Here is a 16,031-nt window from a genome sequence, read left to right as displayed (position 1 = left end):
CAGACTGAAACAATCTTAGATTTTGTGAAAAATTAAGTTACAAATGACAAATTTGTGAGATTACATATTGCCTAATGGACAAATCAATAAGGCTGAAAGGAGCAGTCCACAGAAGGTTCAAGCAGAAAAAGATAAAACATTTCAGCTGTGCATGTAAACCTTTATTTTAGATATGAAAAACATCTCTGGTTACTTAACTATAACGCCTGTTCCCTGATAAAAGCTTCACTTTGATGCTGCGCTGATTTAGCTCTTTGGGGACAACTTTAGGTGTGACCAGCTGTGAATATGTGTGCAACACAGCAATGAAATTGACCAGAATTTATAGCCTCTGCTGGTGACATCATTGGATGCACGTGCTGCAGGGCTATAAATAGATGCGTCACAGGTGCATCGTCAGGTATTTTGTCTGAGGAGCAGTCCTGGGGCATCTCGTTCCGCTTTTATCAGGGAACAGGGGCTACAGTTAAGTAACCCGAGACGTTCCCTATCAAAAAGCTACACTTTGATGCTGCACTGATTTAGGGCTTTGGGAATGAGAATACCCACTCCGCCGCACTGTGGATGTCTGGACCCTTACGGTTGTGTAGTTGTGCTCATGAGAGGTCTCAGACATGAGCTTGTGATGTTGACTCAAGGACATAAGAGCCCAGAGTGGCATGAACATCCAAACTATAAAATCTTATGAATGTGTGCGGAGAGGACCAGCCTGCCGCATCACAAACATGCTGCACAGGGACACCTCTAGCCAAGGCTTTAGAGGAGGCAACCCCTCTGGTAGAGTGAGCCCTGATACCTACTGGCGAAGCTTGACTGCGCATCTCGTAGGCCAGGGCAATAGCGTCTCTCACCCAATGTGACATAGTCTGCATGAGATCGATCGTGACCAACCAATCGTGGTGTTGGATTTGGGACACGACCGTCTTGATAGTTAGCATCTTGAACTTGAACGCCCTGACTGAGCGATTCAAGCCTCGAAGGTCTAAGATCGGACACAACCCCCCCACCCTTCTAGGGAACCAGGAAGTATCTGCTATAATAACCTGACTCTTTCTCTGGAAGGGGAACATGTTCTATGGCCCCTTTGACCAAGAGATTTTGTTGTTCTTTCCACAGTTGAAATGCTTGCTCCGATTTCACGGTAGTGGAAACCACGCCGTTGAAATGCAGAGGACGGTGAACAAATTTAATTCTGTAGCCTTTTTCTACTGTTCTTAGAACCCACATAGACATACCTGGCAGAAGTTTCCACGCTATGCACCTGTGACGCATCTATTTATAGCCCTGCTACAGGTGCATCCAATAATTTCATTGACATGTTGCAAACATATTCACAGCTGGTCACACCTAAAGTTGTTCCCAAAGCGCTAAATCAGTGCAGCTTCAAAGTGTAGCTTTTTGACAATGCAAAATCACTAAAGCTAGAATATTCACAGATCCCTCTGCCTGTATGGAGGCCCAAACCTGCAAAAATAATAAATAAATGTAATGATAAGAAAATAAAGGAATACATTTCGATGTAATTGGATATTGCTATATATATATATATATATATATATATATATATATATATATATATATATATATATATATATATATATATATATATATATTGTGAAGGAGGGACAAAATGAATTTATTCACACACATTATGTATTTTCCCAGACAACAAAATACCCGTCCAGTAGAGAATACACAGATGAAGTAGGTTCTTTGCCAGAGAGATGTTGTCAACTGTTGTAAAGCCATCTTTCAAAAAGTTGAACAACACACATTTTATTTGCACTTAAATGTTTCTTTGGAATTTTTTGTTAAAGTAAATAAAGAATAAAGTTCAAAGTTATTAAGGTGTGCTTTATTGCTTTATTGTGTAGAATTAACCCTAACCCTACTTAATGAAAATTATCCCATAGTATCACCTAGCATCCAACCAGCGGTAATACTGGTGTTCGTTGGTTTCCTGTGGAGTTTTTTTTTCTGCGACTAACCGACCAATCAAAACTTCCTCTTCCTATTGACTAACATTTGGTCGACTATTAGGGGGTAGCCCTAGACCTCAGTGCTTTTTGTGTTCACTTTGTAATTGATTTAAAAGAGGACCCAGTTTCTTTTTTTTTATCCTTTTAGCATTTATTTGGTCTTAGAATCCTTGTTGTTCACACTGCAACTCCTTAAGAACCCCATGGCTGTAAAGATTATGAAATTTGGCTAGCAATAAATGGAGCAAGCGTCTCCTCCTCCATGTATGAACCAAGAACATCACTTGAATGTTAAATTAAAGTGAAACTATCAAAATCCTTTGCTTGTATTTTCACGGGAGTTTGGTACAAACCTCCCCAAACAGTACGCTTGTCAGTGCGCTTCACGCGGTTCATTTGGAGTGCTCACATTATACGTCAAGAATGGAAAATATGAGACAAAAACACGGTCTTGGTAATCATGGTATTTCTATATTCGCTTAAAATTCCCTTATTTTTACCTCTTCGTTTTCACATCGCACAAATCAATCGAACAACAAAAGGACCCATAAACGAACTGAACTCAGACCCCCTCCTGTGGTGGTCTGAGTACGGTTCACTTTTGGATCCTTTTAGGGAGGTCTGAAATAATTTGGGTTGTTCACATATACATGTTATACGGCTCTGAGACCTTGGAGTGCTCAAATGAACTAGGTGTGAAAATGAACTATTGTCAAAACTAGCTGGTACAATGCACTGTTGTCAAAAGATCAAAAAAAAAATTAATTCTTAGCCTTAGTACTAAAGGGGCCAATATAGTGTACCTCTTGCCAATTGGTGTTCAACCATTTCAAACTTTATCTGGCCAAAAATACGTTGTTTTTGAGTTTCTTTCGTTGGTTCTAAACGGCTTACTTGCGCAAACTTTCAGGAAAACTTTATACCGGCTGTTAAACCTTCTTACTGCCATTAGTCCATGTCATCGATGGGTGTGACCCGGTGCTCCATCTATTTTGACGGCAACTGCTTTTTCTTGCTTATTTCTTCACTCAGTCGAGATCAGTCAACATGAACACATTGGAGTGCCGAGTTGCCACCAGTACTACATAATATAATAAATAGACAAAGATATATCTCAACATCTCATTTATTTAATAACTTTACAACTGATCATAAACGAACATAGTGCAAAATGCAAAAAATCTGTTTATGTTTCTAGTATTCTAGTTTTGATGAAACACCAGGGGACCCCCCCCCCCCAAATTACATTATTTTAGCCTTAGAGAGGTCCGGGACGACTTGTGGAACATCCTCTTCCATGTGTATGATGTGCATCATCTTCAGTCAGTCATTTAAAAGCTCCCAAATAGCCAATTTAAACCACTTTTTTGGTAGATATGAGTCTGGTAGATCGGATTCCTCTGTTATGTTTTGGAGTTTGTTTGTAAGCCTCAGTGTCATGTGAATTGAATGTGCAGTTTAGTTCGTGCCACTTGGCCAAGCACCACGCGGACACAGTTCGTAACCGTAGTAACAGCTAGTAACCAGCCAGACACAAGCAAAAGAGAAACTATTTTTGTTATATACACATCATATTTTTGATACGTGTAAATAAAATATGTAATTGTAGATTCTAAATTCGTGCGGTTAAATGAGCCGTGCCATTTTTAATTGCGGCTAATAGTGAAACTGTATAATCGCGGCATCCCTTGTGCATATTATGACCATGTATAGCATGTTAGCACCATAAATGTAGAATGTAAACCACATGACAAATTACACATTATTTATTAAATAGACATTACAACATCGTTGAGTGGTTAAAACAGCTTCTTTTACTGGTCTCATTTGGATTCCATTCACTGAATGAAGCATGTAGTCATTGATTACTCATTTTAATGTCACATTGGTTAATGTTTTACATGTAGTCTGTTGTCAAATGCTCCTCAATTCACTGGTCCCAGCAGCATTTAGGAGCATTCCCTAGTCTGAATTTTTTGCAAACAGTATATTGTTGCTCATGTGTTTCAACCTTCTTTCTAGCTTAGAGCGAAAAACGAACAAGACAAGTTGTTGACAAGTTCTTGACAAGTCATTTAAGGAGGGATCGCAACACAATGGCCCAATCGACAGCAAATTCATCTCAAATATATTGCCTGGCCCTAGTATAGACCCATTATTTTGTAATGGAACACAACAGCAATCTCTCATAACCCTATGTTTAATGTTAGAAGATCACTGAGCTTTTCAGACTCATTAAAAGGATAGTTAAGCACAAAAAAAGGAAATTCTGTCACTCATTCACTCAATCTCATTTCGTTCCAAACCACTATGACTTCCTTCTGTGGAACACAAAAGGAGATGCTAGGCAGAATGTTAGCCTCAGTTCACTTTCATTGTATGAAAAATATAAAGATGAAATGAAAGTGGATGACATTGGCATATGCATCAAGTTTATTTGTTTGAACTGTAGTTTTGTACCAAAATCATAGACGAAAATGTATGTTCAAAATAATGGATTACTTAATAAATATTGATCCATGGCATTTAATATTTTGGCTTTCATCATCATCATTTAAAGATAAAATATACATATTTTATCTTCTAAGATAAAATATAATTTGTCTCTGCAGAAAAATTATTAACAAAATCAAAAATTTCAGCTGGAGAATTTCTGAAATTTTGTTACATGGAATAAAGTGGAACTGTTTTGCCAATATTCATGAACTAGTTTCCAGTACTTGCTCATTCCCTGTACTGTTGCTCCCATCAGCCATCTTGTTTATTTGCGCTGACCTTTCTGAGGTTCTGCACAGCGCTTGTTTTAGCACGTTCTGAGGAACTCTTCAGTGGTAAACTTAAGACATGTTCGGTGGCCCCCAGGCTGGGGCTTCCTCGTTTCCTTCAGTGCCCCAGTGGTTGGGTGTCAGGGAGGAAATTTAGGCCTGTGGGCAGGATGAGGTTGTTGGAAATGAAAACATTTCTTCTTCCAATAAAAAAAGCAAGCGAGTGAAGACTAAATACGTCTGCTTATGAATGGGGCTGATCTGGGTGTCTGGGTCTGGTAAGGGCTTTAGCTTGAAATATGAGGAGCTGCTCATTTAGCAGACTGACTTAAACCATTTGGAAGGCTTGTAAGGGTGCTTGAGAAAGGCAAAATCGAATTCCGCTGTCATTTTCAGTTTGCCCAAGTCTTGATCTGAATCGTACCCTCACAGGCTTATCCTACTGAAGTCTGAAATAAGCCCTATAAATGTCAAGGCTAAAGAATCAGCAGAAACCTTTAGAAAATGTTCTCCTATCCACAAACAAACCTTTCAACGTGTCACTCATTTTAAAAAGAGGCCCTGCATCCTGAAATATTAATACAGTGTTTCCGTGACTGTGGGTGGACATGGACTCGACTGATGGAGCGAGAAACTCCTTAATCTGGTGCGGTGTGAAGCAGGCAGCTCGAGTAGCTGGGCTTGTTTACTTTCGCTCTGCCAATCTTTAGTGAAAGGTAAAGGATGTGCACCGCAAGACGCATACCAAAGATTTTCCTAGACTACCTCATTTTCCTGAAGAGAGATGGCTGGTGTTTATCTTTGTCTCTTCTCTGTGAATGAAAGCCGTGGATGTCAGTCTGTTAAATGGTGAGTTGAGATCATATCGTGTTCGGATGTTCTATGAACATTCAGGAAATCGGGTTCTGTGTTAAAGGCAGCATGCCTGATTTTCTTATCATGATCTGTGTTGGCTGCTTCCCTTTGCTGCATTCCAAATTAGATGAATTTCTATGTGTTTACAATTGATCACTAGTACATTAACACATTCATAAGTCACTTTGCTTTCAGTTTTGTATTGTCCTTGTCTGTAGTGGACGTATCCACCCATTTGCCTCATTAACAAAACACGAGCAGAACGTATTTATGTGCAAATCATTTGTTAAATCATTCTTGTGTAAGTGTCGCGATCATTTCAGGGCAACAATTTACGCAAGAATCGATTTATGAACAGTTTACACAGAAATTGGTTCTGGTCGTGTTTCATGAATGAGGCCCTATGTTCTTGTCCTCACAAAAAAGAACCATATCAGATATGATGGAAATGGTACCTTGTCCAAAAACAAGCCAATTAGGAACGGGTCAGGATAGTTGACTAGTTGTCCAACAACAAGAGTCAGTTAGTGAGGTTGACTAGTGGGATTATCAAGATATTATCTTTATATTTTTAGTGGCAGTGCTTTAAAGGGTTAAATTTATTGATGCAACCTCTCAGAGTAGGTTTAGCATGTTTCTGTGCAATGACAAATTATAGTTATTTAATCTATTTGTTCAGTTACCCATAAGGGCAATGCTTATTGTCCATATAGTAATAAAAGCTGGATTAAACGACATGACTGAAATCTGTACAGAATCTAAAAGAAGGTCTCACTAGGAATGCACAGATGTAAAATGAGTTTACACCTGGTATTACAACACTTTTTGGGTGATCCGATCACATGTGATAAGGCAAGACACATCGCTGTTCACTTAAATGCGTCTCCTGTGACCACTTGTGTTTGGATTTCGAGGGGAGGATCTCAGTTCCATGATGGCATACATCAGTGACTATGTCGGTGTGTTTCTGCATGAAATTAAACCGCAACAAAGTCAGAAAACACAAAGGAAAAAAACGGTGCACTGTTTTTCCCAGATGCATCTGAAATTTAATCTAAGCAAAAACACAACAAAAAACAACCTGTATTAAAGGAGCTTCAGTTTGTACTTCTCATCTGTTTTGATATCAGACACACTGAAGATGTTCCTTTCGATCTTGTGCTTATGTATCCATTTTTCTTTTTCAGCTCGTAACCAGCAACGTTTAAACTCTTGTTTTGGCACAGCAGTTGAATGGTAAATGGTCTGCAGTTATATAGAGCTTTTTTAACCTTAGAGGTTTTCAAAGCGCTTTACACTGTATTCATTCACTCATTCATCCACACACACATTTACGCTTTTATCCAAAGCGACTTACAGTGCAATTATTACAGGGACAATCCCCCCCGGAAACAACCTGGAGTTAAGTGCCTTGCTCAAGGGCACAATGGTGGTGGCCGTGGGGTTCGTTAGTGGCCAACCCGCTCTACCAACTGAGCCACAGCCACCCCTTGATTAGCAGGTGAGGGGGTGGTGCTTCGCTGCGGTACAGGATGCATAAGGACAGTTTAATGTTTACTGTAAATATGATGTGGACACATTTATGTGATGCATTTTTGACTACCTTCGTATGTGTTTTTTTTTATTTATTTATCCGAAAACGTTTTAGACACAGTTTAGACATTCATGTTTCAGAGGAACTGGTCTCAGTTATAATCAAAACAAAATGCACATGACTAGCACATAATCACATTAATTTTGATTTGTTTTTATAATAACTAAACTTTTGTACCTTTTTATCTTTTGTTTTAACAAACTCATCATACTCCTTGCTGTCTCAAGCTCTAGGGCGAGTAATCAAAGTAGTGTTAAAAATGTCAGTTGTTCCAACTCATAAAATTCTAGCAGTGCAAAGCTTACAAATTGCAACTCTGCAGTCATTATCACCTAATTCAAAGTTGTTTCTTTCATACACAACACGAGGTGTAGGCTGATTGTCTGACGTGTTTTTTCCACTCAACGTCTTAACAGACGGCTCTGATCATTGGCAATGTACACTCAAGGCCACTTTATTAGGTACTGTACATCTTATTCATGTGATTCTCTAATCTGCCAATCATGTGGCAGCAGTGCAGTGCGTAAAATCATGCAGATACGGGTCAGGAGCTTCAGTTAATGTTCACATCAACCATAAGAAATGGGGAAAAATTTGATCTCCGTGATTTAGACCGTGGCATGATTTTTGTTGCCAAACGGGCTGGTATGAGTATTTCTGTAAATCACATCCATAAGTACAGGTGTACCTAATAAAGTGTTCACTTAGTGTATTTTTTCTATAGACAGCACCGTGAGTTGGAAGTTAATGATGTTATACCAGTGGTGTGTGGTGCATAAACTGGGTACCTCTTCAATCTTTAACCCCCCCCCCAGCAAATAAATTACAGGACCCTTCAAAATCATCTGTGAAGTGGGAAGCAGTAACGTTGAGCTAGAGTACGATAATGAGACTGGCTGCCATGGATCACTTACACTGTCAAAGAGGAATAATGTGAAGATATTTATGGTCTACATTACATAGTATATTTATATATTTTATTGCATTTATTTATTTAATGCAATTTGTTTTATAAACGGAGGAAAGAACGTTTCATAATTGTAATAATCAGGGACTGAAACGAAATGTTTTTCATTTCAGTTCTTTCTGAGCAAAAATAAAAATGTTTTTTTTCTGGTTTAGAAGTTTTGCAGCCTCCTTTCCAAAAGGTTCTCAGTTAGAGCAAAATAAAAGAACTGTTAATAACGTTCTTTTAAAAATGACTAAGGGGATGGTAAAATACCATTTGTTGCCAGAACTTGCAAGAGAACAAGCAACCTGGTCTGGAAAACAAGCCCAAAATAAGCCACTGGCCTCACCAAAATAAGTGAAAATAAGCAATTTTATCGGCATAAAAATCATAAAAGCAGTTAATTAACAGTTAAGTATAATTTAAATTACAGATCTGCTTCTGAGTTAAAAACCCAGCAGCATCAAATCTGTATTAATGCATCATATCTAAAAATAATTTCAGACCTGGAATCAACAGTGAAATATACTTTATACCTCTCATAATGTTGTCCTTGTACCTGAATTAACTGTGCATGCATATGCAGTAATTATACATAGTTGTTAAAAAGCTCTTCAGTCACAAAATGCTTCATCCACAACGGGCAACGACACAAAGAAATGTGTGATAGAAATGGTGTAGTTCCAAAAATGTACTGTGATAAACCCTTTGTCCTTGTGACCTTTTGTCACTCCAGAACAATTGAAAATCACTTTGTTCCTGTTTTTAGTTACGTTATGTTTTTAGTCCCTGTTAAATAACGTGTCTGTCTCAGTTTATGTCACCCCTTTTCTGATGGGATTGAAGGGGCTGACTGCACACCATTGCTTTATAAGATAAGCTCCACTTCGAGTGCTTGTTCGCAACATCCATTTCTTGAGCTTCATGGCCCAAGTACTTGATTTCCATTGCTCAACATATGACTTCAGATTTGAGTCGTGGAGCATCATATACTACTAATTTTTCTCTTTAGAAGTCTCTAAAATATCAAACGTGCTTGATATACTCTGGATGGAATAGTAAGGTCAGGGTAGAAGTCTCAGTCTATGCATACATATGATTTTATTTAAATGTTGTCAACTCCAACTCGCCCAAAGCAGATTGGAGTGGACAAACACTTTAGCAAATCAGGGCTAAAATTGGTGTTAAAGTCACCTAGAATAACACAGCCTTAAGTAAAGCATCTTATTGGTATCTGGTGGACGTGAACCTAAACCATCCCAATTTTTCAGGCCTTCAGTTCACATTCACAACCCACTTGTGATGTCAACAGAAAAGGGAAGTCATTCAGTTCATTGTTTGTATTGTTTTTTGGGTTGGTGGAATCAAATTCATTTTAGAGATTATTCAAGACAATGCATGCATGACCACAAGCATGGAATTTCACCATGTGTCCTCCATTTGAGGTAAAATAAGCACAAAAAAAGAAAGAGGAACGAGCTTCAAACTTGAGATGTTTAAAACATCACTGTTGGTTGGGGGGATGTGCAGAAACTATTTCTCTGGCTAAGAGGTGAGTTGTAAAGTCTGGTATAAATTCTCTCTTTCACATCCTCCCCAGCAGCTCACATCTCACTAGGCCAATTAAAATGCACAGAAATTCATCAAGATGCTTGCTAATCACACTGACTTGTCTACTAATGAGCAGAGTCCTTGAAAGCCATTGCTTTTAATAGGCATGGTGTAATGAGCTTTAATTGAAATTGGTCCATTTGCATCGTAAGCAGCCTTATAAAGAAGCTGGTGCTAAATATCTGATTTCCTGCATGGAAACTGAGACATGGGTGGTAAATCTTGTTTTACTGTAGTATAAATAGTGATGTGTGTGTGGTACAGTGTCTAGTACAGATTCAGAAGCAGCGTAGAATACACTGGTGTGGTGTGATTGAGGATTACGACAGCACCTCTCAAACACAGGTGTCTTGTGCATCATTTGAATGACTGTTTATGTGTTATGACAGAGTATCAGTGACACTCTTGCGTCAGGTGCAATCACACAATGCTCTGTAAAGCGTTGTTTCTCCTCCCCACATCACCTTGGTGTTACCTGACTTTTTCAATGAGAAAACTTCAAAGAGACATAAACGTACTAGGGCAACTCTGATCAAAGGTTAAACTACGCTCTGCACAACTTTTCTCGTAATACACAGAGGATCTCTTCTGTTTGAAAGCAGAATGAGTCTCACTTGATTTACAGGTGTTGAAAAAAAAAAAAAAAATGTATTTCTGTAAGATACTGTTTCAGAGAGGTCGTTAATATCTGTCATAGTAACGTTAGTTAATACATTTTTCTTTTGTAGGGCACTCAGTTTTTATTTTTATCTGTGGTTAGGAGTTATTCTGGGTGAAATGTTAGCCAGCACAGTCTGGTATGGAGTGTCTCGACATTTATTGATCTGGGCAGAAATCTATCTCATTACAGTTTGGAACACAGTGCTTTCGCTCATATGACCGGAACATTTCCAATTTGTTAAACATTTTAAAGCAACACAAAAACTGGCTTTTGCTTTGTAGAGGTGTTTCTTGGGACAAAAGGTTTCAAATTCAGGTCTAGAGAAATGGAAAGTAGGTGTTCAAATAAAATGCATGTGAATCGTAAACAATTTAATGATTCTGATTCCTCTAAATGGTTCCAATTCGATTAACGGCTCCATTATTGCCTTTTTAGAGGAATAAATTCAATCCAGTTATAGGTCCTATACTATATATACAAATTCTGAACCAACAAATTTTTTTTGATAAGGACAACATTATATAACACAATAAGAGTTCTTGGTTCATTTTGAGTTGGACATGAGATAAGTCGTATTCCAGGTCAGTTTGATTAATTCAGTAACTACTCTGACAGATGTGTAAGTGTTTTGATTCAATAAAACAAACTAACTAGCCATTATTTGGGAAACAAACTACACTGTCTGCATTGTATGTTTTGTGCTGTAAATTCAAAAGAACTGGCTCATAAGATTCATTTGTTCAGAAATCTGACTATACTGGTTTCGCTGTGTGTTTCGTACTGTAGATTCAATGCTGCAACAACTAATCGATAACAATCGATAATTGACAACAAATAAGAACCGATTCTCAGTTCCCAAATAGTTTGTAAATTTGTCTGCATGCTCTTTGTTCCATGTTTCAACCCTGGTAAATACTGTTTGGTGTAATATGTGTTTCTTTCCTTGTGCTTCTTTGCAGGCCAACTTTAATGTGCATCTACAAAGCATGCTACAGAACCAGGGCTGTGAGGTTGTCTTAGCCCAGCGAGCACCCTGCAAGGGATGACTCTGCCAGTTTTTTCCCCTTTGGGAACTTCAGGTAATGAGTCAGCATCAGTGATGGAGATCCATTGAGTCCTGTCCCTGATTCTACACTGCCCTTTCCCCCTTTACCCCTGCCCTGCCTGGCAAGTGCACGAACATGCTGCGCTTCCTCCCTCTCAAACTCGGCCGTTTGTACCGGTGTTTGAAGCTTCTATTCATCGTGGGCCTCTTTGTTATCTTGCTGATGAACACGCAGAACCTCTTTGCCTCTTTCCAAAAGAACGAACTTACAGACCGACGATTCATCAATCTCAACAAGTGCCCGGCCTGCTTTGGCACTAGTTGGTGTCGTAAATTTATGAATGGACAAATATCCTTTGAGACTTGGGGTCGCCTTCGCTTCCTTGATGTCTTCAATGTGAAAAACGTGTTCTTCGCCCAATACGGGGAGCCTCGTGAGGGTACACGGAGGATCGTACTCAAGCGATTGGGGTCTAATCAAGAGCTTTCTGATATTGACCAGAAGATTTGCAAGCGGGCAACAGGGCGTCCTCGTTGTGATCTCATCCAGGCCATGTACAAGACAGAGTTTGCTCGACTCAATGGGGATGTCAGACTCTTAACTCCAGACGTTGTTGAAGGCTGGTCAGACCTTGTTCATTGTCCGTCCCAAAGACTGCTGGACAGAATAGTCAGGAGATACGCAGAGACAAAGGACTCTGGAAGCTTCCTGCTCAAGAACCTCAAAGATACGGAAAGGATGCAGCTCTTGATGACATTGGCTTTCAATCCAGAGCCCCTAGTGCTGCAGGTATGTTTTGCCCAAGTCTACATTCTCATTTCTCTCTGACAGACACCCTCTGTCTGGAATAAAAGCCAGATCATAACGTATGCTCTTGATTTGCCCTTGATAATTCCACCAGCGTAATAGAACCTGATCAATTTCGTTCGCTGCAAATAGGTTAAAAATCAGCTGTTGTATATTATAGGGTGTCCTACTTTCCCTGCCTGTCTTTTTCCATTCTTGGCTACGTTAAATTTGTAAGTTGCAGTTGTTGAGTTTGAAGTCTTGCCTCTGAAATCTTGGAGGACCTCAACTGGAAGGTGTTTAATTGCAGCCTTATAGTCCATGCTGATGGATTTGTCTTGCCGTGATGCATAAGTTTGAATTATTTACCACTGCAAACTGTTAATGGTCATAAAATTTGTATCTCTTAAACTGCACTTATCACCTTAAGAGCTTGAAGATATCATGGAAGCTGCCTTGCGGAAAAGGCTAGTTTACTAATAACCCAGTTATAACAGAGGTCACTGATACTGTAGTTTTTATCTTTAATATCTGAGTTTGTAAATATTCACCTGACAAACCATGCTAACTACTATGTTCACATAGCATTGATAAGAAGCGTCAGTATCTGGACGATTTCTAATACTGATTTGCAATTGGATGATCGATTCCAATTTCACCTGTCATTGACTGTGGCTGGTAAAAGCCCATATCAACATAGGAACAACAGCTCTGTGAAGACATTCAGTGTCTCACTGACCTCTACTCTATCACACAAGGTCCAGACACCCTCTGGCATTTGCTAGACAAAGGGGCGATCAAGCCAATCTATAAAATCTGATTAGTTGTGTGTGTGGTCCCTGTCATTCAGCTCTCTCCCCTTTGTCTCTTTATTTGTTTCTCGCTCCCTCTTGCTTCTTCGGCAGTACCCCACTTCCTGTTCTCCAGATAATTCCATTAAGTTCATAATGCCATTGCATATCAGCATATAATACCGACTCAACCCACCTCTAGGACCCCATTTCCTTCGTCTATCTGTAGTTTTGCCCATCATTATTCCGTTTGAGTTGTTCCTGCATGTTTTCCAGCACTCATAAATAGTTCATTTTACACTGAACTTGTGAACCATGGGATCCTTCCCCTCCTGGGAGATCTGTGGATAATCTGAACTCTCTGTTCAACAGAGAAGCTTCCAGGGGCCCCTAAAGGGTGGCTAAGTGCCTTCGGCTGTTCCTTGCACAAGAAACACTGTAATGTTGAAAGAAGAGGAGGAAACCAGTGGTTGTGCTCCAGCTAATAAAGAATTGATGGCATCTATGGCGAGTGTATACTAATCTGGAGAAGATATTATGCTGCTTTGTGAAGTTGGAATTGTCAAAAGAGAAGCGGTTTTCCTTATAAAAAAGGACTGTGGTGGTACCATGGTACATTAATGGTATCAGATGATAATACCATTGTACTTTTTTGTATACACCCGTTTTCATTGTTTTACTTGGATTTCGCATGGAAACAGCCATAGATGCTGGCATGCCATTAAAAACAAACAAAATGTAAAATATTTATTGGTACTGAAGGATTTTCATATCCATGTACAGTGTTATTGAGGCAACTAGTTGGTGAAGTGTGTAATGTTTTTCTATGATAAAATTATATTAACAATTATTAACAATTTTTTGGCCGAACTAATGCTTCAGAACAACATCCCCTTTTTATCCCCTTTGCTGAGTACAGTTTCTGTGAGCACAGAGGTTTGAAGAGATTGTGTGACCCACATTCTCATCAGAGATGGTTATTAATTCACAATCTGTGAGCCACGCTTCTTGCATTTTATCTTCTGTCTGTGAAGCTATGATGCATGAGGTCATGTTCAATAGCTGTCGAGACTGGTTTAGATGACCTTGCTCAAATTCAGCCAGGAGCAAGTTACTTTGTTAACAGCCCTGGCGTTAGCATAGGCTCTGCCTGCTCAGCCAGCTTGACAACGCGACATGACAGGCCTGTGGGGTTTATGCAGTCAAGGGTACAGCTCTCGTCTACATACTGCACTTGTTGAGACACTCCTTCCTCCACCTGACATAATGGCACATTCTACTTTTTAAAGCTCCCTCTGGATTGTGGAGTGAAACTAGGCCCAGATTATTATATTTTTGAGTGATAGAGCATAAATAAAAATATCATGAGATCCTTTCAAACACAGCCAGCCATTGCAAGTGACATTTTAAGAGACTGCATTTTTGTTTTAGGGTAATATTTGAAGCAATACTACACTAATACATGGCCATATTTAATTAATGACCTTAGTTTTTGATTAAGTGCATACACAAGGTTGGTCCGACAGACCATATTTTACCATGCTTACCATGATAGCTTTAATATTGATATTTGATCCAAATTGTTTTGGGAAACTTTAGCCACTTTTAGTTATATAGGTATTAATATAATTGCAGTAGATATGTAATGTTTTGTTTTATGTTAACAGTTTGGAAAAAATCTAGCTCTCTCCTGATGCAAGTTATAAATTCATGAGCTGTTTGATGAAACCATTAGCAGATTGAAGTCTTGAAATGGCAGCTCATTATATTACTCTGAAGTTGGGGTGGGTGATATACTGGTAGACATGATAAACCGGAAGAAATTCGCCAACCGGTATACATTATGGTTTATCGTCTCTATCAAGGTAACACAAAATTGCTACACGAGATTGCGAGATTTCAAGAATGAATGTAATCATAACTTGTTTGTTGACAAGTAAATCCCAGACAGCAAGTATACACGTTAAATATATATTTTAAAGTATACTCTGTTTTGTAGTTAATCCTACATAAGGTTTATTACCACTTTTCAGTGAAACTTTGCCAATTTCATCATCTTTAGTGGATGTTTGTCTCCACTGAAAGACTTTCTTGTGATGTGCCACACTTCTGCTCATTAGGTGGCTGTAATACACTAAGTTGGGTTGCCAACGGCCAATAAACACCATCATAAGAAGAAACACTTTCTTGCCTGTGACTGCACTATGAATCATGAATGTTTTTAACAAAATAGTACATAAATGAATAGCAATGGTGTTGATGTCAGAGTTGCTGTTGTGTTCAGTCAATAGCAGTATTGCATTGATGCTCAGGGTTACTGACCAGAAGGTCAGGGGTTCAAGCCCCAGCACCACCAAGATGCCACTGTTGGGCCCTTGAGCAAGGCACTTAACTCCAGGTTGCTTTGGGGGGGTTTGTCCCTGTAATAACTTGGATAAAATAATTTGGATAAAAGTGTCTGCCAAATGCATAAACGTAAATGTAAATATTAGACTGATAGTTAGATAGCGGCTACCGAGACTCATTGCCTGTTTCCATGACAGCAGGGCGAGGTAGCCACTAGCTTGCTAATACTTCCTAACTGGCTGATTTCATGACTGTAAATCATTTAGCTAGTTGTATGTACAGTATAACCAGAGACTATTTAGCAAGGACGGGCCACTTCATTTAAAATGAATGAGAGAAATTGGAATGCCCCACCACGGAGCTCCAAGCACCCAATGGTCAACGGATGTTGAAAGGAAGTCCTGCCTTACATAAGTAAAAGAGCCAGACGTTGCCTGTCAATAAACTCGGGAACGCACATGTGCATTAGCTATACAAGCTGGGGAAATTTCAGTCTTTTTAGTGTGATACGAGATTAAAATGCACAATTTATGATACCAGTTCAAGATTGTTAATTTAACCTTGATATCTATTGTAAATGTTGCCTAATGCCATTGAGGGACTGTCTAAAAAGTCAAAACATTGTGCTAAAACTAACGCTGGTTTGAA

The 16,031-nt window shown here is 39.1% G+C and overlaps 1 protein-coding gene across 1 annotated transcript in view; it reads left to right on the top strand.

Moving 5' to 3' along the window:
• LOC127635398 (divergent protein kinase domain 2A) overlaps positions 1-16,031 on the top strand; it is a 55,720-nt gene that overhangs the window by 3,058 nt on the left and 36,631 nt on the right. The window contains exon 2 of the mRNA XM_052115399.1: positions 11,374-12,249. Coding sequence (XP_051971359.1) covers positions 11,596-12,249 — 654 coding nt within the window. The 5' untranslated portion in view covers positions 11,374-11,595. The remainder of the gene's footprint in view (positions 1-11,373; positions 12,250-16,031) is intronic.

Source organism: Xyrauchen texanus, chromosome 42, assembly GCF_025860055.1.
Source record: "Xyrauchen texanus isolate HMW12.3.18 chromosome 42, RBS_HiC_50CHRs, whole genome shotgun sequence".
Classification (NCBI taxonomy): Eukaryota; Metazoa; Chordata; class Actinopteri; order Cypriniformes; family Catostomidae; genus Xyrauchen; species Xyrauchen texanus.
Note: the sequence above shows the minus strand (reverse complement) of the source record. Positions and strands in the feature narration are given on the sequence as shown.